This window comes from Phyllobates terribilis, unplaced genomic scaffold, assembly GCF_046119375.1.
Source record: "Phyllobates terribilis strain yellow unplaced genomic scaffold, ASM4611937v1 Scaffold_5__5_contigs__length_657084704, whole genome shotgun sequence".
NCBI lineage: Eukaryota > Metazoa > Chordata > Amphibia > Anura > Dendrobatidae > Phyllobates > Phyllobates terribilis.
In genome coordinates this window covers 488575560-488598517 of record NW_027362765.1, presented here as the reverse complement: position 1 = coordinate 488598517, position 22958 = coordinate 488575560, and the positions used below count along the sequence as shown (strand labels likewise).

Here is a 22958-nt window from a genome sequence, read left to right as displayed (position 1 = left end):
TAGAGTCTGCTGTAAAGGAAAGAAAATGCAAAGTAGAAAATGGCAGACTTTGTAATACCAAACATATCATCTTTATGAATACATAAGTTGACATAAAACCCACGTAAATCCCATGGACAGGGGATAACTTACAGTCTTGGTACAACCCATGTATGACAAATATGTGAGTACACATGATACAACCATCACCTTGTGATCGCTCCCTGCTCCCGACCCATTGTATTAAGCGCTATTTGTATTGGACTAAAGAATTGACTATCTACCTTCGGTGAGAGCGGCAATATTCATTCTTTTTTGAAAGCCAAATAAATGCAGCCGTGAACTTTCACAACCCTAATATAAGACTCCCTTAGATTACTACGGCCTTCAGTTCAAGGCCAAGTTGACACTTACGTATTACTGTATTGTAAGTCAAGATTTTCCCAGTTTCTTTAGTATTAATCAGATTTTTGTAAAAGCGGTTTAATTTAAGAACCTATTTTATTAGCTATGTCGCAATGTATCCACTAACAGTTCATTGCATGTTTACATGACCATGTCACTTGACGATAATACATATATACTCACCATTTTTCTGCAGAAATAACCTAAAATACAAATGACATGTGTTTGGATCACACAGGATGTAATAAAAATAAAGTATTGGGCATTAATCAGTGATGTCCAGAGAGTAATTCGTTAAATAGTTAAGTTATGATATATCACATTAAATTGCTGTGCTAGGGCAGCTCACTGAAAATAAGGACAAAAATCAATAATAATATAATAAAAATAATAATTTTTATTTTTATAGCGCCAACATATTCCGCAGCACTTTACAATTTTCGGGTGGAAAGAGGGGTGGGGGGCCTCGCACAGACAAAAAGACGTTACAGAATAAGCATAACTCAGATATTAAAAGGAGTGAGGGCTCTGCTCGCAAGCTTACGGTCTACAAGGAAATAGGGGAGACACAAAAGGTAAAAGGTACAGAAATTGGATAATACAGCCATAATATGCTAAAAAGGGTAAGTACATATTACTACATGAACTGGTCACCAGCCAGTATGTGTACAGTACAGAGGCTATTCACTGCATGGATGGTATTAACATGATTTTGAAGACAATTTTAATATGGGCCAAACTGGGACAGTTAGATAAGTGTGTTAAGGCGATACGCCAGTCTAAAGAAATTAGTTTTTAGGGCACGCTTAAAACTGTGGGTATTGGGAATTAATCGAATTGTCCTGGGTAGTGCATTCCAAATGGCGCAGCACGCAAGAAATCTTGGAGACGGGAGTGGAAGGTTCGGATTATGGAGGATTTTAGTTTTAAGTCATTAGCAGAACGGAGGGCACGTGTAGGGTGGTAGACTGAGACAAGGGAGGAGATGTAGAGTGGTGCTGAATCATGGAGAGCTTTGTGGGTAAGAGTGATAAGTTTATATTGAACTTTGTATTGGATGGGAAACCAGTGCAATGACTGGCACAGGGAAGAGGCATCGGTTGGAGAGGAATATGATCCTGGCTGCTGCATTCAGGACGGATTGGAGAGGGGAAAGTTTATAAAGAGGGAGACCGATTAGTAGAGAGTTGCAATAGTCCAGACAAGAATGAATAAGAGCAACAGTAAGAGTTTTTGCCTAGTCGAAGGTAAGAAAAGTTAAAGGGAGTAGTGACCATTAGATTTGGCTGCTAAGAGATCATTAGAGACTTTAGTGAGGGCAGTTTCAGTAGAGTGTAAAGAGCGGAAACCAGATTGTAAAGGGTCAAGAAGAGTTATCTGAGAGATAGCGGATTAGACGGGAGTGGACCAGGCGTTCCAGGAGTTTAGAGATGAAGGGAAGATTGGAAACAGGTCTGTAGTTAGCAGCACAGTTCTGGTCGAGGGATGTTTTTTTAAGTAAAGGATGTATGATGACATGTTTAAAAGAGGAGGGAAAGATACCAGATGAGAGGGAGAGGTTGAATATTTTAGTTAGGTGAGTGGTGACAGCTGGAGCAAGGGACTGAAGGAGATGTCAGGGAATAGGGTTATTGGTGTAGGTAGTGGGGCGAGAAGATGCAAGGAGCCTGGTCACTTCTTCCGTGACTGGTTCAAAGTCAGAAAGTGAGCAAGATGCAATGTGGGAGGGATGCATAACATTTGGGGATTGGGAGAAAATTTCCTGTCAGATATGGTCAATTTTTTCTTTGAAATAATTGGCCAGATCGTCAGCGCTGTGGTCGGTGGTCGGGGCCTGTGCTGTTTGATTAAGGCGAGAGTGAAACGTGTCAAAGAGTCGTTTAGAATTATTGGACAGTGAGATGATGAGGTTGTTAAAGTAGGTTTGTTTGGAGAGGTGAAGCGCAGAGTTATATGTTTTAAGCATACATTTATAATGGAGGAAATCGTCGGCCAGATTAGATTTTCTCCACAGCCGTTCGGCGCACCTGGAGCACCGCTAAAAAACATCATACAAAAAAAGCAGCCATACTTGCAGTACCATTTTCTGTGATTTTTTTTTTGCACTAGGGCAGGACCAAATTTATAGAAAATGAGTGACAACTAAAATCGGCCCCCAAAATGCCATTTTATAAAAAATTTTCACACACTTTTATTAAATACTTTTTATGGCTTTAACCTTTCGATCACCGTGTGACAGTTGTCTTACCTGAATGGTATGCTCGACACTGTCACACAATAATGTAATATAACCACATAGTTGCCTATAATGGTGTCATACAGTGCCCAAATAATGTCTTCATACTACTGTATCTAATTACTGGTACGATCCACATTTCAGTAACACATTTCCTTCACAATACTGCCTATCTTTCCCATAGTCAGATAAGCTATGCAGAAGGCTTGAGATTCTTATCTTGGCAACTGAAATTGACAATGGGGCAGAATGTTTTTCCACTACACTGTCAAGTTGTTCCTCATAGGGAATTGGGCTCCTGTCCAATTGTCCAGTTTGTCTGCAAATAAACACTGCTCTCCTATGATGCTGCTTTACCATTGCAGCATCGGAGGAGCACAGGGTGACTGAAGCTGATTCAGCAATCCGATCAGCTTAAGAGCAATGCTTACAAGCTCCATTGGAAAGAGCTTGTAAACACTACATTCCTTGCCTAGAAGACCAGCCAACACCGATAGGCTACAATTGTGGCTGGTAACTTAGGTAATAAGCACTAAACAAAGTTACAAATTAAATTTCTTGAGAACTGGGGATTTGTAATAAAAAGTAAATTGCAAAGTTGCCTGTTCTTACAAGCACAGTGTAATTTTACTCATTTAAGAACTTGGAGATAATGCTTCAAAATTATTAGCCTATGTTTTTTTGTCTTTTAAAAGTCAAATTGCATTAACATCAAAGCAACATTGCAGTATACACAGATCAGAAGAGTAGGGTGTACTTACATATGAATAGTATCAAAACCACTAATAGAACGGATGCTGTGATGGCGTAGTATCTTTGTCTTGGAAAATCTGCAATAAAAAAAAACACTGTAACTGTGATAATCAGACTTCCATTATATTATCAAGCGTTGATTATATTATAATGCACAGTAGGAGTATGGTTTTATTTTTTATAGCCAACTTTTTTTTACAGACCCCTGTAAATGCACGTATACTGTAAGTGAGGCTATGTGCCCAACTTATGTATTGTTCACATACACATACACCAGGATCTTGCACATATGTCTGATATCTCTTTACACCTCCATTCCTTATGACAGAGGCAAAATAAATACTTTGGTCTTTGTAGGGATGGTATGTGTTGACATACTTTTTTTTTTTAGCTGTATGGGAAACCACAGTTCACTGTGATAGCCTTTACAGTGGATCATAGTAAAACATTTTAAAAAAATGATATCCTGCGGTATACTATACACTGAAGTCTACTACTAGCATATGCCACTCCATGGCTAGCCAGTGGCATATGTCAGAGCGTGCTGTCTGAGGTATATATCAAGAAATATTTCAGACATACATGACTGATGGCAAGTGATGTGAACAGAGGCCTCCTGTGTCATCTGCCGGTGCCTGCCCTTCCTGTTTATGCTTCCGATGCAGGCGTTGCGCTTTCGTTGCAGGGGATGCAGGGCGATGATGTCCAGCCTGGAAGCTCAGGACTTAACTTGTGTTTGCTGTCTGCTGTTTAGCCTGGGCAGGGGTGTAATCTAATTAAGCTCCAAAAATCCTCCTATTCACGGCCAGTTAATCTTCCTCTGGTTCAGTGCTGAATTCTCAGCCCTTGCTTAGCCTGTTTGTATCCCTGTTGTCTGATCTTGGCTTCTATTTTGATTATCACTCAGTCGTACAATTCTGCTCCTGATTGTGACCTCTGAGTTTTGACATTGGCTTCCTAACTACACTTTGCCAGCTCGCTACACCGGACAGCAGCCTACACCATGGCCTCAACCTAGGGGCCAATGTGTAAGTCCAGATCCCTCTATTGGAAATAAAGGGTAAAGGCCAGAGAAATCTGGGATTTGGTACACAGAGTGGCTAGGCTAAGGCTGTCCATGGAGGCCCTATTAACAGCTGCTACTAACAGTGCCCACATAACACTTTCCCTACGTGTAACTTTTCAGAATCACTGCATTCACTGAAAAAGCCCAACAATTATGACCCTTGAATTCATTGGATCTTCTCACTAAGAGAGAGATTAGGCTACATAGAGAAAGGCTATGTAGAGACTTAGAAGAGAGGAGTAGAGAAGAGAAGAAAGGGAGACTGTCTGCATAGATTATCTTCTAGCATTAGAGTACACAAGTGAAAAGAGCAATCATCAGACTTTTCAGTGTAAGAACACTCTGAGACTGCTATGTGTGATTTGGAAGCTGATGGCTTTGCCAATATGGTGCCATCTCTCAAGGAGGAGCACATGATTGAAAACAGTATAGAGGCTGGGAGGTCACAAGAAGCCTCCTCAGGACAGTGATCAAAGCCCTTTCAAAGTTCATTAAAAGCAAGAGTAGGGAGATCAGTGCTTCTGAGAGTGCAGATAGCTGCCATCCCTTTTGGAGATGAGCTGAGAAAAAAATGGGAAAGCCCATTGACGTACCCCCTGGGCCGTGTGTGCAAGCGTGTGGGTTACCCGGAGCCGGGTCTCTGGGGGTTGTAGTCTCCGTGGCGGCGACCCGGTCCCGTGGCTCAGGGTGGTCAAACCAGTGGCTGTCTCTATAGGGTTTTTGTGGTTTAATGTCCGACTACGCCACCAGTGGATTGCGGTCAGGGTGTACCGCCGCTGCGAGGCAGTCCGCTGAGGCTGATGTGGTGTGCGCAGCTAAAGATGGGATAACTCCCCACGGGAAGAGTATGGCCTCAGGGCAGGGAATGTGGATGATGGGAGTGAAGGTGCACGGGCGTCCCAGCACTAGTAGTGCTGTATGCGGTGAGAAAGCAGGAACGACTCAGAGTCTTTGCAGTGCAGTTCAGGGTCTTTACTGATGATATTAAGGCAGACCCTCCCGGGAGTACTGGCTAGCATAAGGGGCCTGGTCAGTCTGCGAGCAAGCAGGAGTTCCCCTGGCCAGGTGGAGTTGTAGGCCTCCCCGTCTATCTGCACTCTTCCTGGCTACCTTGCTGTAAGTGAGTGGAAGTAGCCCACGTCCCTGAGTATACCGTGTGGTGCTCACCCGTATGGCTGGTGACTTGGGGCCTTCTGATAGCCTCCACTCCTCGATGGAGGTGCTGGTCCCTTCCTTGTGACTGAGCCTCCGGGCTTCTATGGCCAGAGGACCTGGAATCCCCTGCCAGCTGGTTTCTGCTGCTGGACTTAGAAGTTCCCACAGCCTCGGACTCCGTTGTCCGGTCGTAGTCTCTTCAGCCAGGACGAGCAATATCTGCTTCCAGTCCCTGACACTCAGCTCCTGCTCCTACAGAGCTCCTAGCTGTTTCTTGCCCTGTGTCTGGAACTTCACTCCAGGCTCTGTCTGACTAACCCCGCCCCAGACCCAGTTTATATAGGGCAGATTCCTCCCCTCCCAGGTCTGGGCAGGAAGTGTTGCATGCTTAAGGGCTCCTCACCAGGAAACCTCCCACTTGCTCTCAGACGTAATATTTCTATTACTGTGGTAACCAGACCCCTGGGGTGCCACACCATGATATATTGTCAGAAATACTGTTGCTCACGTAAAATGTCTTATTCCAAATTCCAAATCATTATTCCCCTGGAATAATTGGTATGATTAAAATAATTAACTCTCTGTCCATCAGAGCAAGGCTTCAAATAAATGTGCTATTCATATGCTGTGTCATCAGTGATGCCATAGGACCTCAAATAGACAAGAGACCTGTGAGCCTAATAACTAATACATGGGTGAGGAACCAGATACGTGGAAGGTGGGAAGTAAAAAAAAAACAAATAAAGGGGTCGCTCACACTGGTGTATATTCTCTAATGCGAGAGAATAGGGCCAAATATGCTAATGACACTCGGCTCACACTCTGACAGAGTTTGATCCGAGTGTCATCGAAGTGTGATCCAATTCTCTCCCATGCACAGGTGCGAAGAAGATGGAGAACTTAATTTCTCCATTGTCTCTGTGCGCTTACATCGGACTGCCTTCGGTTTACATTCAAGTGCAGTCCGATGTTTCACATGCACCCACAGACTTGTATGGGTGCACGTGAACTAAATATCAGATGTACTCGCAGCATCCTGCGATTGTTTTCTCATGCTGAATCGGCATGAGAAAATAATCGCAGATCTACATGTCCCATAGTATAACATTGAGCAAAGTGTTATCCGATAAAACAGCGGATAGCACTCTGCTGTATTATACGCCAGTGTGAATAAACCCTAAAGGGAATCTCTCTAGGGTTTGATCAGCAAGATTGTTATTTTTTAAAAGGGAACCGATCAGGTCCAATAACGTTATTAATCTGCAGATATATGGTTATCTGCAAGTTAATAGTGTTAGAAAGGTGCCCAGCCTCTGTACTGAAAGTTCAGCACCCAGGAGAAAATGAACTTTATTTCTCCCGTTGGCCTCCAGCTTACATGTGCCTGAAGCAATTACAGTCATTGCTCCCAGCTGAGCGCGGCGGCTGTAAGCACACCCCGGCACTGACTGACAGCTGGCTTTACAGTGCATCAGTGCAGTGATTGTAGCTGCACCAGGCATGCCTGTATGACTGAAAGCCAGCGGGACGGATAAAGTTTATTTTCTCCTGGACGCTGCACTTTTATAACTGCGACCTTGCACCTTCCTAATGCTATTAACCTGTAGAATAACCTTATATCTGCAGATTAATACCATTATTGGACCTGTCAGGTTCCCTTTAACTCTGATTCTTACAGAACTGTGGTCTCATTAAAGTCCATGGTTCGGACTCTATGTTCTATAATATATAATCTTTAGTTGGATAAAACTTACAGCACACTGCATCCTTGATGGATGAACATCTTTCAGCATAGCTGTGTTCACATCTAAAATACAAGCAAAAATACAATAACATAAGAATAATGTATATATAACCCCAGACCAGAGCCTCTAAACAAACATACTGTAGATCCTCAGAGTAATTCAGGTCCATTAAGGTAATGCAACCCCCTCCAATGCAACCGACATCTGGTACGTGTCTTAGCATCTGGACATTGCCTGCAGAAGGGGCCAGGAATAAAGATAACTACAGGGCTAAGGAGCAGACCGTATATTGTAACCTCTTCCAGTAGGTGACAATTTTAGTTCTAGCGCTTGGCTCATAAGAATACAAAGATGGCTGTGACGGGGGACCTCAGTAACCCATTGGCACCCTGCAATAGCATCACTGTATGTGGGGGCTAATGAACGACATAAAAGACCCCGTTCAGGCTTTAACCAATGATAAAGTTGTCTGCCAGTGATAGAGAGTGGCATCTGAGTTGTTAAACAGTGATTGGGGCTAGGTCTGCACGCTGCTATTAGAGGTAGGAGCTGGCTGTATAATACAGCCAGCACTCAACATACACTGAGTATGAAGTGGGTTCAGGCCCTGAGCCCCGACATACACGTGCGTCATATATCTGGATGGGGTAAATAGGATGCAGATCACTTTGGAAGTTTGCTTGCCAGTCATTTTATGTAAATATGTATTTACAATGGTGCAGAATTAAAGCCCCCAACAAGATGTCATAAATTTCAGAAAAGGCTCCCATATTCTGAGGAACTTGCACAATCTTATGTCACATGACGTGGTTTAATAAGACATTAATTATAAAAAATAAAGTAGTCACTAGCCAGTACAATGTTTCCACTCACTTGGTGCAATGTTGGCAATGAGTGCAGCCAGCAGATTCAGCAGTTATATTTTCAGCGCAGAAGAAATGTTCTTTACATTTACATACAAAGTTTCGAGTCACAGTACAGGCGCTTAGTTCTTCCAGGACTGAAAATTATAAATATAATTAGTTGGATCCAACTTGTGATAAACTGTAAAGAAGTTTACATACATGGTAGATTTTCAATCGAATGGGAACATGTCCTTTACAACATCAGTCTGACATTAAATGGACATGTTAATATGTTAACATATGGTTTCAGCACTGCTTTGCTTTTACAGAGTTTGAAACTCCCTGTAGAGCCACAGAGTTAAAGGGGTTATCTGGGACTTTTGTATTTCGGTCCCTATGGGGCTAAGAACTTACAGGCAGGTAAGACAGAGGCTCTGAGCCGGAAGAGATAGGCATTGGGCAGAACAGGCAGGGAGTCAGTAACTACCTGCTTGTAAGTTCTTAGCCCTATTAGGAAAAATAAATACAAAAGTCCTGGATAACGTCTTTAACAATCACATTTTCTCAACTGCAGGGGGAACATGCTGTTTTATTATTAGGCTCTTGAATGATGTATACAGAATGCATGACGCTCCTTAGCTCCCTCTAGGGGGCGACAGAATTGCATTATTTAAAAGGAACCTGTCATGTCCCCAAACGTTAACTACCTACAGATATGGGTTTAATCTGCAGGTCTATAGTGCTCTGAAGAAGTACGGCTGCTGCACTGACAGCCCAGCTGCCAGGAGGAAATTAACTTTATTTCTTCCAGAAGCCTCCGGCTTTCAGTCATAAAGGTGTACCTGGTGCAGTTTGTCACTGCTCAGTGTATAGTGAGTGGCAGCTGTAACCAGGCTCCACCATTGACTAACAGCTAACTCTGCTCTGATGCACCATGTATGTACTGAACGGTGATTGAAGCCGGGTCTGTGACTGAAAGCCGGAGGCTGCCGGGAGGAATAAAGTTCATTTCCTACCACTAACTTGGCTTTCAGAACGGCTTTAGAATGCTATTAAACTGCAGGTTAACCACATATCTGCAGGTTAATAGCGTTTGAGGATATAACATTTTCCATTTAAATATATCTCTATACAGGGAATTTGAAACTTCATGTCAAAAAAACATATATAATGCTACTATAAAAGCAAGCACATATACTTTAATATATATTTACAAACCTATCATAAAAATAAAACAGTAAAGGCTGAAGACCAGTCTTCAGTATTTGGTCAGTATTCAGTCAGTATTTTTTCTAAGGGGTAGGAGCCAAACTAGGTGGGGAACAATCAGAGAAAAGGTATAATAGAAACAAGTCACCAATTCTGCATTTATCACCCACTCCTGGTTTTGGCTCCCACTCCTGAGAAAAAATACTGACCGAATACTGACCAAATACTGATAGTGGGGCTGTGGACTTAGGGGAAAACCAACATGATAGACTTTGTTTAGCAGAGCCAGAACTAGAGGAAGAGTAAGGCAGAGGTCACACGTGCGTAGATTCTCTCATGGGCATGATTATGTTAATGACACTACAATCAAACTCTGATCCCAGTGTCTGCTTAGTGTGATCCGAATCTCTCAGATGAGAGAATCGTAGCACAGGTAAGGAGAAGGATGGAGAACAAAACGTTTCCATCTTCTCCATTCTGTGAGTCTGAGGAAATTGGACTGCTCTCGGATGTCATCCGAGTGCAGTTCGATGTTTTCCACATATCCATAGACTTGAATGGCAATCCGATTTGAGCTGCAAATGGCAGCATGCTGTCATTTTTTCTCTCATGCCGAATCGGTATGAATAAAAAAAAATGATCAGCACTGCCCCATAGAATAACATTGGTCCGAATACTATTTGATAAAACATCAGATAGCACTCGTCCAATGTATTTGCTTACGGAAAGACAGTAGAAAAAGGGACAGAGGGGAAAGTCCAGGAGATGTAGGGATCTGCTTATGGATTTGAACTAATTTAAGGGGTCTAGTCTGGGTATGAATTTATGTATAGGGATGATCTGGGGTCTGTACTAATTTAGAGGTCTAGTAAAATCTAAATTATTTTTTATGAGGCTGGTCTGGAGTCTAAATTAATTTAGAGGTTTGACTTTGGACTTTAATTACTTTACTTTTTACTCGCCCCTGGAAGAAGGAACGGCAAAACACGCGTCGGGGTGGAGGCACGCAGCTCCCATTTGCAATCTACCCATGTGATCAACGTACTTAGGACTCAGGTAATATATCTATACTCTCATGAACATGATTATCTTACTGTAGGCATATGTGGTTGGACATATGCAATATTAGGCAATTCCTTGTGCTGTAGGCATATCTGTATAAGGATAGACACTAATGAAATGGATGAGTGGTATTCTTTTTACTCCAATATTGTGCATTCCTAATATCACACTATCCTTTTAATATATATACCTTGCATTAGTTCACTTATTTTGGAAATGTCTGAATACAATGTGTACTTTTCAAAGCTGTATGTATTTAGCCTAAAACTGTTGATAATTTGGAGCTGGGTTCCCTCTGGGCTAGAGGCACCCTTTATTATTGAATATTTTGTACCATTTGAATAAACTAATAAAGTGAATATTTTTTTTACAAATATTTTTGGTTTAGAAAGACACTTCTTTAACACCCAGAAAACTTTAGAATTATTCTGGATGTTTTTATGTTCTAGTTCTTGTGGAGTGCTTTACCCTTTTAACAACGGGATTGTGTTTTGTGGACTTTTATGTTAATCTTTAATTATTTTAGTAGCCTGGTCTGGGGTCTGAATTATTTATGAGCCTGGACTGACATCTGATATTTATCTGGGGTCTACATTTATTTAGATGTTTAGTCTAAAATGTAAATTAATTTTAAGATTTATTGGGTTAATATGCAGTATAGTGGTGTAGTCTAGGATCTAAATGCATTTGGAGGGTTATGTCTTGAATTCATTTAGAGGTCTGGTCTGAGGTCTGAATTTAGGGTTCGTCTTGGGGGTCTTGTCTGGAGAATATTTATTTAGGGATGTAGTCAAAAGTCCATATTTAGTGCTTTCATTTTTAGCTCAATCTGAATTAAGCAACTTAAGAAGGGATGTCCAGGCTTGGGGTCAAGTCTGAAGTCACCATATGTGACTGCAGACTTCTGAATACTCACAGCACACAGTGCGAGCTGTCAGGATTCTCCAGTGCCGGCGGCGTGACCGAGCGGTCATGTTACTGCAAGCATGCGATCTGCATACTTATGGCCTCATTCCAGCTAGACGTGTCCAGCCTCGATCAATTCACTTGTATTAAGTGTGACTGAGATCTTAGTTTTAACTAATGTTTATATTTTTATTTTTTAACAGTCCCTAATCTCTACCAAATTTTGATAACTCCTATAGTTTTAAGGTCTAGGATATGAATTTATTTTGAGGGTGTGGGGTCTTAATTTATTTATATTGCATTAGAGACTGATGATGACTACATATGCAAGAAGTCAGTCAGTCTGCAGTAGTCAGGAGGCGTCGTCATGGTGGTCTGGGCCAGATGGATAAGAAAGGAAGAGAAAATTACTCCAGAGGAGACATCGCCAGTGAGTCACTAGATGGAACTATCACGCATTTGGCCTGTGACCTAGGGCGTAACTATAATAGGTGTAGGAGTTGCAATCACACCTAGGCCCTCAAGCCTTGGGGGTCCAAAAGGTACTTTTAGCCCATATGAAAAGATGATAAATTTTAAAGATCTGCAATAATTGGGGGCCCTATTGGAGATTTTGCAATGGGCCCACGACCTTCAAGTTACATCATTGCTTTTGACTGCATCTAATCAGTGCTGTATTCTTTTGTATAGGATAGTGTCAGGATAATAGCATTGTCCATGCCACCACCTTCCCAATTAGAATTGTGGAACCACCACAAGTCCTAAAGAGATCAGGAAAAGAGACAAGTAGAAAAGGGTACAAGTTACATAGTCAAGATGCCATATTTCGTCTGGGCCTTGTTACAGCTGTCTTTCTACAACAAAACATTATTTATTATATTCCATAATATAACCTACCAGAGTCACAGGCGGTGCATTTACGGCAGCTGTGTTCACCATTCTTAATATCCATGTAAGTACTTCCTTCAATGCAATCATTGCATGTCGGATCACCATGTTCCTGTTTGCAGTCAGACTCAGCGTATGATCCTTTAAAGAAAGCAGACAACTGGTTATATTGCCCATTGCATGGTATCATAAATGTTTTCATTCTGCTGAAAACTTTTTATGCTTTAATATTGTATCACATTGGATTTCTTTTGCCTTTTTGTTATTAATCCACAGAACAAAAAGTTGTTTTTCATGTGTATAGGCAAATTGCTCTACATGAACATAAAAACAAACTGAATGTGAAAACATATCCTTAAGGGAACACTTTAATAAAAAAAACATTTTTATATATTAGGGAGAAAAGTGTTACAGCAATATGTATTTAAAAAAAATAGTTGTTCATATATTTAATATATTATTTTAAAGTTACTCAGTAGACACTGCTTTTTAGGCCACGGCCCCACTATCAGTATTTGGTCAGTATTCGATCAGTATTTTTTCTCAGGAGTGGGAGCCAAAACCAGGAGTGGGTGATAAATGCAGAATTGGGGACTTGTTTCTATTATACCTTTTCTCTGATTGTTCCTCTCCTGGTTTTGGCTCCCACTCCTGAGAAAAAATACTGACAGAATACTGACCAAATACTGATAGTGGGGCCATGGCCTTATATTGTGTGTCTCACTTGTATCTATGCTCTGAGTAGAACGACTGAGCTCACTTAAAGGGAATCTGTCACCAGGTTTTTGCTACCTCATCTGAGAGCAGCATAATGTAGGAAAAGAGACCCTGATTCCAGTGATGTATCTCTTAGTTTACTGGGTGCAGCAGGTGTGACACAATCAGAGTTCTTAGATGTAGCAGAGCTCAGAAAACTAACCTCGCCCACACCAAACTCTTTATGTACATTGTTCAATGAAAATAAGCTGCTTATCAGAGGAGGGGATGTGGTTGGACCAGGGCTCACAAACACTGTGGTCAGGGCAATGATAATCTCTTGGTGATAAAACCTTCATTGTAAGGAAACAGCACATAGCCTAATAAATGACACATCGCTGAAATCAGAGTCTCAGCTGATACCTCATGCTATCCTCAGACTACATAGCAAAAACCTGTTGACAGATTCCCTTTAACTCCCCCTAGCCAACCTTGCTATGTGAGTTTGTCAGGGATAGGGGGAGTGACTCAGTCAGACCCCACACCTTCATTGTTTCCACTAGATTCAGATACATTGGGGAAAGGAGCCCCCAGGCATCTGCCCATTCTTGGTAGATATATATACAGTGGAGGTCAAAAGTATTGGCACCCCTGCAATTCTGTCAGATAATACTCAGTTTCTTCCTGAAAATGATTGCAATCACAAATTCTTTGGTATTATTCTCTTCATTTAATTTGCTTGCAAGGAAAAAACACAAAAGAGAATGAAGCAAAAATCAAATCATTGATCATTTCACACAAAACTCCAAAAATGGGCCAGACAAAAGTATTGGCACCCTTAGCCTAATACTTGGTTGCACAACCTTTAGCCAAAATAAATGCGAACAACCGCTTCCGGTAACCATCAATGAGTTTCTTACAATGCTCTGCTGGAATTGTAGACCATTCTTCTTTGGCAAACTGCTCCAGGTCCCTGATATTTGAAGGGTGCCTTCTCCAAACTGCCATTTTGAGATCTCTCCACAGGTGTTCTATGGGATTCAGGTCTGGACTCATTGCTGGCCACCTTAGAAGTCTCCAGTGCTTTCTCTCAAACCATTTTATAGTGCTTTTGGAAGTGTGTTTTGGGTCATTGTCCTGCTGGAAGACCCATGACCTCTGAGGGAGACCCAGCTTTCTCACACTGGGCCCTACATTATGCTGCAAAATTTGTTGGTAGTCTTCAGACTTCATAATGCCATGCACACGGTCAAGCAGTCCAGTGCCAGAGGCAGCAAAGCAACCCCAAAACATCAGGGAACCTCCGCCATGTTTGACTGTAGGGACCGTGTTCGTTTCTTTGAATGCCTCTTTTTTTTTCCTGTACACTCTATGTTGATGCTTTTTCCCAAAAAGCTCTACTTTTGTCTCATCTGACCAGAGAACATTCTTCCAAAACGTTTTAGGCTTTCTCAGGTAAGTTTTAGCAAATTCCAGCCTGGCTTTTTTATGTCTCGGGGTAAGAAGTGGGGTCTTCCTGGGTATCCTACCATACAGTCCCTTATCATTCAGACGCCGACGGATAGTACGGGTTGACACTCTCGGACTGCAGGGCAGCTTGAACTTGTTTGGATGTTAGTCGAGGTTCTTTATCCACCATCCGTACAATCTTGCGTTGAAATCTCTCGTCAATTTTTCTTTTCCGTTCACATCTAGGGAGGTTAGCCACAGTGCCATGGGCTTCAAACTTCTTGATGACACCGCGCATGGTAGACACAGGAACTTTCAGGTCTTTGGAGACGGACTTGTAGCCTTGAGATTGCTCATGCTTCCTCACAATTTGGTTTCTCAAGTCCTCAGACAGTTCTTTGGTCTCCTTTCTTTTCTCCATGCTCAATGTGGTACACACAAGGACACAGGACAGAGGTTGAGTCAACTTTCATCCATGTTAACTGGCTGCAAGTGTGATTTAGTTATTGCCAACACCTGTTAGGTGCCACAGGTAAGTTACAGGTGCTGTTAATTACACGATTAGAGAAGCATCACATGATTTTTCAAACAGTGCCAATACTTTTGTCCACCCCCTTTTTTAGGTTTGGTGTGGAATTATATCCAATTTGGCTTTAGGACAATTCTTTTTGTGTTTTTTCATTGAAGACAAATTAAATGAAGATAATAATACCAAAGAATTTGTGATTGCAATCATTTTCAGGAAGAAACTGAGTATTATCTGACAGAATTGCAGGGGTGCCAATACTTTTGGCCACCACTGTATATGGAGAGGATGGAAAGTGATGCTCAACTAGTCTCTTCAGATTCCCCATAGGTATTCAATTATATTCAGATCAGGAGAAATACTTGGTAACTGAAACACTTTCACCCTGTTCTTCTTTAGAAGAGCAACAGATGTCTGTTGGATCATTGTCATGTTGAAAAAATGCACGACTACCAAGGGCACGGAGTGATGGTAGCATCTTCTCTTTCAATATAGAGCAGTATAAATGAAAATTCATGATACCATCAATGAAATGTAGCTTGCGGACACCAATAGCACTCATGTAGCTCCACATAAGGACAATGCCACCAGCATGTTTCACTGTAGGCACCATGCATCTAGAAAAATTAACTTAGAAAAATGTATGGTGCATATGTGGGGCTACATGAGTGCTGCTGGTGTCTGGGAGCTACATTTCATTGATGGTATCATGAATTCACAGATGTACTGCTCTATATAGAAAGAGTGTTAAGCAACGGTCTTGGCTTGGAAGGGCTCCTGCCTCCTTCCCCTATGGCCAGTGCTTTCTGCTGTGCTCCATGTTGAGTTTTACAAGTGGCCAGACGTTCCTCCATTACATCATCTCCCTATGCCTTTTAATACCTGTTTAATGCCTGCTCATCTGCACGTTTTTCCTCAGCTCTAATCAGGTTGAGGAAAAGCTCGCAGCATGCTGCGATTGATTGCATATATCGGACGAGACTCCCCAATGCAAGTCTAAGAATGCAAGAAAAAAAATCAGACGGCATTACTGGATTAGTAATGGGGGTGTATGATAGACACCTCTCCATTACTAACCCCACTGACTGATGACAGCTGTGATTTTTGACAAATCACAGCTATCAACAACCCCAACTACCATTATCTTGATTGCCACCTCACCAGGGCAAATCGGGAAGAGCCAGGCAAAGTGCCAGAATTAATGCATCTCATGTGATGCGCCAATTCTGGGGCAGTTGCGGGCTTTTATTTTTAGGCTGGGAAGGACCCAATAACCAGGGAGCTTCCCAGCCTGTTAATATAAGCCTGCAGCTGTCTGCTTTACCTTGGCTGGTTATCAAAAATATGAAGGACCCCACTTCAGTTTTTTTTTAATTATTTATTTAATAGGTTAAATAAGTCTAAACACCCTTTAATGCAAAATGAAAGGCACTAAAGGGTGCTAGTTTATTATATGTAGAGGGCTTGTGACATTTATATATCTGCAGGATATCTATCTATTCATTATCTATCTATTATGAATCTAATATCATTCTATCTGTCTATGTATTTAAGATTGCTTAATTAGTTTTGTAAACTAGCATTAAATTACATAGAGAATTCTAGCATGTAAAAGATTATGTTAAAAACGCATTACATACGGGTTGCATACGCATGTCATACGGTTGTCGAATGGATGCTAAGTGAGAAAAATCGCATTGCACGCGCATGATTCTCATCCTACTTTCTGGATCAACATCGGAGCGATTATTTTATACGCTAATGTGAGCGAACCCTAAAACTGAAGATTTTGTAATGAAAGTTACATTATTAACCTTACTTTCATGTGACGGGTTAAAAAATGAAAAAATGTTCCATGAAACTCAGGCTCATCAAAATTGTTCTTGTATTCAGTGAGGTATTCAGAGGTGGTGTACTGATTTATGCTGAGCACTGTAGATAGATATTGAATATGTCGTTGGTTATTGCCATGATTCAAATCCAGGTCATGTGGCATGGAAGGCAGAAACCTCTAGCAAGGAACCACAGGCCATGCTATGCTGCTGTCTGCAAAGACCTCCATACACATGAAGTAAAAGTCATCTGACTATCTGAATCTTGGATCAGATGACTTTCTATTGTGTATGGGGGCCTCTCGACTGTACCCAGATTATGTCGGGGACATAAGGCTAGGGCGGCTTCAGTTCAATCACCCGATTTTTTTGTCCAGCAGGGACAGAAGCCAAGCCTTGCGTCCCTGTGCATGGCGATGAGAGGGGAGATAGTTGTGAGCTGAACGCACATTGTACCTAAAAACCTCAATAGTATCTAGTAACCTGCAGATATATTGTTAATCTGCAGGTTAATAGCGTTATTACCCTGCCCACAGTATCACACAGCTTCTGCAGCCGCCGGCTTCCAGACGGAGGGACCCTGCTTCCTTGTGATCCAGTTCCACCACCACCGCAACACCCTGGTAAGCCTGTATTCGACCATAAGACACATCCCCCATTTTCCTCCCAAATGTGGTGGAAAAAAAGTGAATCTTATGGGCCGAAAAATACGGTATTTGGTATCGCTGCATTCAGAATTGCCCGATCTATCAATATAAAAAAAAATTCTAAACGCCAGAATTACGTTCTTATGGTCGCCGCTACATTGCAATAAAATGTAATAACGGGTGATCAAAACATTGGATCTACCTCAAAATGATATCGATAAAAACGTCAGCTTGGCACACAAAAAATAAGCCCTCACTTTTTTTTTTTTAATTTCACTGCACTTGGAATTTTTTTTCCGTTTTCCAGCACATGATATGGTAAAACCAATGGTGTCCTTCAAAAATACAACATGGCCATATTGACCAAAAATAAAAAAGTTATGGCTCTGGGAAGAAGGGGAGCAAAAAACGAAAATGCAAAAACGGAAAATGGCCCAGTCATTAAGGAGTTAATTTTCATCATATTTTCATCCATGCGTCAGTTTTTTACATCCATGTGACATCAATGTGATGTCCGTGTGATGTCCATGTCAAATCTGTGTTAATACAACTACATTAATTTTTATTGCGTTTCTGCTGTGGAAAAGCACAAAAGCAACTTTTATCTGTGGATTTTCTTCATCATATTCAAGTTTATGAGTAAAATTCGCAAGTAAAACAGATTCTTACCTCAAGAGAAATTGGCATGTTACAGATTTCAAAATCTCACCACACTTCAGTTTCGGCAAAGTAAAAAAAAAGCACAGTGGGGATGAGATTTCTATTAACCCCATATACCAAATGCTCACCTTGGGAACTTAGTCTAATATGTAAGGGGCCCCTGATAGATGAGATGAGGATCTGGCATGTTTATTACAAGACTGCTGATCCTTTTGTTGTCTAAGAGATAGGCCGCCATCATAGATGTCCGACAGTGGCTTTCTCATAGAGAACAAAGAGCTCGGAGAAGCGATCGCGCCTGTATACTGGAGACTCAGTGAGATAGCTGCCAGGTGAACTATCATTCGGCTGACAGCTTTCTAAAGTGTATGGGGCTTTAGTCTGACACTTGTACTCATACTGAAAATGGCCTCGTTTAGATGGTTGTATTTTTAGTCTCTATGTTGTCCTTGAATGACAGACAGCACACTGATCTTATAATAATCTGTTTTCAAGTCTGAGAAATTAAGGATCTGGAAAATTAAAAATCAGAACCACCATCAGTACATGAATACATCACCCCAGTAACCATCAGTATATGAATACATCACCACAGTAACCATCAGTATATGAACACATCACCACAGTAACCATCAGTACATGAATACATCACACAACTAACCATCAGTACATGAATACATTACCAAGCATAATGCAAGATAAGACATAGGTACTATTAAAAATGTAAAGAGTAACTTTAATTTTATGAGAGTTTTTTATATGTTTTGGCTCTTTTATTCTGAGCAGGTCAATGGGGTTCGTGTCCTGAGACCCTTACAAATCGCTCACAAGACCCTTTAAAAGTGTACAGCTTAGGAGAGATTAGTCTATGAATTTTTACTGCATCTGTACTCCACTTTGAGCATTCTCCTGTCGACTGAGCTGTGAACTTTTAAGATGTCTTTTGAGCGATTGGTCTCAAAACCTGGATCCCTATCGATCTGCTCAAAATGAATGTGCCTAAAACATAAATAAACTCTCAAAATTTTAGTTACTCTTAAAAGTGCATTTACATTGCTCCAATTATCGGCCTTTCTAAACAGGATGCCAGATGTATGAGCAACACATTAGTTTGTGGGTTAAATCATTTTTAAAGGGAATCTGTCACCACAAATGACTTATCCAAACTATTTAAAGGAACCTGACAGGTCCCCCATGCCATCCAACTCACCAGAACTTGTATATTTGTTGCTAAATTCCCTGCCTAACCAGCTCTCTATAGTGTTTAACACCTAAGTACATGTTTAAAAAAAGTCTTTATAAACGTTGCATTTTATATGGCATATACGCTGACACCGGAGAATCCACCCAAAGCGCAGTACGGGCGATGGGAGGATTCACAAGTCTGCAGGCACATAGAGTGAGGCCTTAGAGGCTTTAATGAAACTCTGCATTGTGTGATAACTGTTATTCCTCTATCTGTATATTACCCTTCTCCTTTCAATAGCATACTTGCCATTCATCACTAAAGTGGTAACACAGGGGACCAGTTATTATTCCTTTTATTTCCTTCTTTGGAGAAAATTTCTTCTTTTTGTTCCCATTTACTTGTGTTCTCCAAATATAACACTTTTCTGCTGAATTTTTCATCTACGTTGCAACCAAATCAACAGTTCAAGTTCCTGTTTCTGAAAACTGGCGAGGTTTGCTTTGCTAGATGATTTTGGGAATATTTATGATCAATTTATTTTTGTGAACGTTTTTGTTATGCCTGGGATATGACCAGGCTGGAACATATTATCCTCATGCTTGAAAAAAAATATTCTTTAACACTTTTATGAAATTTGATGTTAAAAATATTGTACCATTTAGAGTTTTTACAGTTAGATGTTTGGTATTTTTAGAAACATTATAGATTTTAATTTTGTACCTTTTTTTTTCACATTTTTACAGTTTTTTTACTTTTTTTTTCGATGTGATAATTCTAGTGTTCTTTCTTTTTATTTTATGATATAAATGAGTTACGCAACATTTTGATAAATTGGGCCCAAAGTCCTTTAGAATGGAAAAAGCACAACCCCAAAAAAGTGACAAATCCCCTGATAATAAATTACCCATGAGTTGTCAATTTTTTCATAAATATTCAGGAGGGATACCAGAGGAAAGGTATGATGCAGTATTATCGGAAAAGGTGCTCCTGTATGGCATGGCAATTAAAAGGGACTCTTAAAAAAGAAATGTGAGGAGAAATGTCAGATCCATTTTATCTACAGTTATATGAAAAAGTTTGGGCACCCCTATTAATCTTAAGCTTAATGTTTTATAAAAATTGGTGTTTTTGCACCAGCTATTTCAGTTTGATATATGTAATAACTGTTGGACACAGTAATGTTTCTGCCTTGAAATGAGGTTTATTGTACTAACAGAAAATGTGCAATCTGCATTCAAACAAAATTTGACAGGTGCATAAGTATGGGCACCCTTATCATTTTCTTGTTTTAAATACTCCTACCTACTTTTTACTGACTTACTAAAGCACTTTTTTTGGTTTTGTAACCTCATTGAGCTTTGAACTTCATAGCCAGGTGTTTGCAATCATGAGAAAAGCTACTTAAAGTGGCCACTTGCAAGTTGTTCTCCTGTTTGAATCTCCTCTGAAGAGTGGCATCATGGGCTCCTCAAAACAACTGTCAAATGATCTGAAAACAAAGATTATTCAACATAGTTGTTCAGGGGAAGGATACAAAAAGCTGTCTCAGAGATTTAACCTGTCAGTTTCCACTGTGAGGAACATAGTAAGGAAATGGAAGAACACAGGGACAGTTCTTGCTAAGGCCAGAAGTGGCAGGCCAAGAAAAACATCAGAAAGGCAGAGAAGAAGAATGGTGAGATCAGTCAAGGACAATCCTCAGACCACCTCCAGAAAGCTGCAGCATCAACTTGCTGCAGATGGTGTCACTGTGCATCGGTCAACTATACAATGCACTTTGCACAAGGAGAAGCTGTATGGGAGAGTGATGCGAAAGAAACCATTTCTGCAAGCACGCCACAAACAGAGTCGGCTGAGGTATGCAAAAGCACATTTGGAGAAGCCAATTTCTTTTTGGAAGAAGGTCCTGTGGACTGATGAAACCAAGATTGAGTTGTTTGGTCATACAAAAAGGCTTTAAGCATGGCGGAAAAAACACAGCATTCCAAGAAAAACACTTGCTACCCACAGTAAAATTTGGTGGAGGTTCAATCATGCTTTGGGGCTGTGTGGCCAATGCCGGCACCGGGAATCTTGTTAAAGTTGAGGGACGCATGGATTCCACTCAGTATCAGCAGATTCTTGACAATAATGTTCAAGAATCAGTGACAAAGTTGAAGTTACGCAGGGGATGGATCTTTCAGCAAGACAATGATCCAAAACACCGCTCCAAATCTACTCAGGCATTCATGCAGAGGAACAATTACAATGTTCTGGAATGGCCACCCAGTCCCCAGACCTGAATATCATTGAACATCTGTGGGATCATTTGAAGAGGGCTGTCCATGCTCGGCGACCATCAAACTTAACTGAACTGGAATTGTTTTGTAAAGAGGAATGGTCAAAAATACCTTCATCCAGGATCTAGGAAATCATTAAAAGCTACAGGAAGCGACTAGAGGCTGTTACTTTTGCAAAAGGAGGATTTACTAAATATTAAAGTCACTTTTCTGGTGAGGTGCCCATACTTATGCACCTGTCAAATTTTGTTTGAATGCAGATTGCACATTTTCTGTTAGTACAATAAACCTCATTTCAAGGCAGAAACATTACTGTGTCCAACAGTTATTACATATATCAAACTGAAATAGCTGGTGCAAAAACACCAATTTTTATAAAACATTAAGCTTAAGATTAATAGGGGTGCCCAAACTTTTTCATATAACTGTATTTCCTAAATTTAACTTACCTGCATTGCAAAGTTTACAGCAGTGATTTACTGCCCAGTATTCACCGTCTGGACAGCGGTTTTCTCTCTTCCTCAACTTGTGTAATATGGAATTGTCCACTTTTTTCTTTATACCTCTGTCTGTCGTGCTGTGGTTGTTATTTTCTACCAATACCACAAGAATTAGAATAAGAGCCTATAAGGATAAAAAGTCAGAGAAGAGTAGTCAATACCTTCTGTCATATAAGGCCATGTTCACACATTCAGTATTTGGTCTGTATTTTACATCAGTGTTTGTAAGCCAAAACCAGAAGTGGGTGATAAGGACAACATCTGCGAGGAGTCTGTATGTTCTCCCCGTGTTTGCGTGGGTTTCCTCCAGGTTCTCTGGTTTCCTCCCACACTCCAAAGACATACTGATAGGGAATGTAGATTGTGAGCCCCAATGGGGACAGTGATTATAATGTATGTAAAGAACTGCGGAATATGTTGGAAGATTATTATTATTATAAATACAGAAGTGGTGAGGTGGTTCTGTTATGCTTTTCCACTCCTGGTTTTGGCTTACAAATTACAGAGGTAAAATACTGACTAAATACTGAATGTGTGCATGCGGCCTAAGAGGCACATGTGTGTGTATAAGCGACATCACTATTCTCAAGAAAAAAAAAAGTTAATATTTTATGGAACCAAATTTTTCAAGGATCAGCTGCTATTTTGCAAGTGATCTTTAAAAAATTAAAGTGAACATTAATTATATATCACAGTAAAACAATACTGTTGTTGTGAATTCAGTTTTAGGGCAAATGCAAAAGCTTCATCTGGACCCCCTTAAGTTACACTCCAGGAGAGCGGTGTTTGAATTTTCTGTCATACAAGTGTTACACGCACGGCGCTAGCTTCAGATAGGGGCGAGACAGGTTACATGAATTCTTTGCAATCCTGGGGGAATTGTTACTCAGGGCGACCATAGACCATGTGCTGCAGCTTCTCTCAGGCACAC

General features: G+C 40.8%; 1 protein-coding gene across 1 annotated transcript in view; it reads right to left on the bottom strand.

Annotated features, from left to right (window-relative positions):
• FAS (Fas cell surface death receptor) overlaps positions 1–22958 on the bottom strand; it is an 83973-nt gene that overhangs the window by 27032 nt on the left and 33983 nt on the right. The window contains exons 2-7 of the mRNA XM_073685527.1: positions 21977–22151; positions 12259–12390; positions 8213–8339; positions 7349–7401; positions 3382–3450; positions 568–587 (exon numbers count right to left, since the gene is read on the bottom strand). Of these exons, the coding sequence (XP_073541628.1) occupies positions 568–587; positions 3382–3450; positions 7349–7401; positions 8213–8339; positions 12259–12390; positions 21977–22151 (576 nt within the window). The remainder of the gene's footprint in view (positions 1–567; positions 588–3381; positions 3451–7348; positions 7402–8212; positions 8340–12258; positions 12391–21976; positions 22152–22958) is intronic.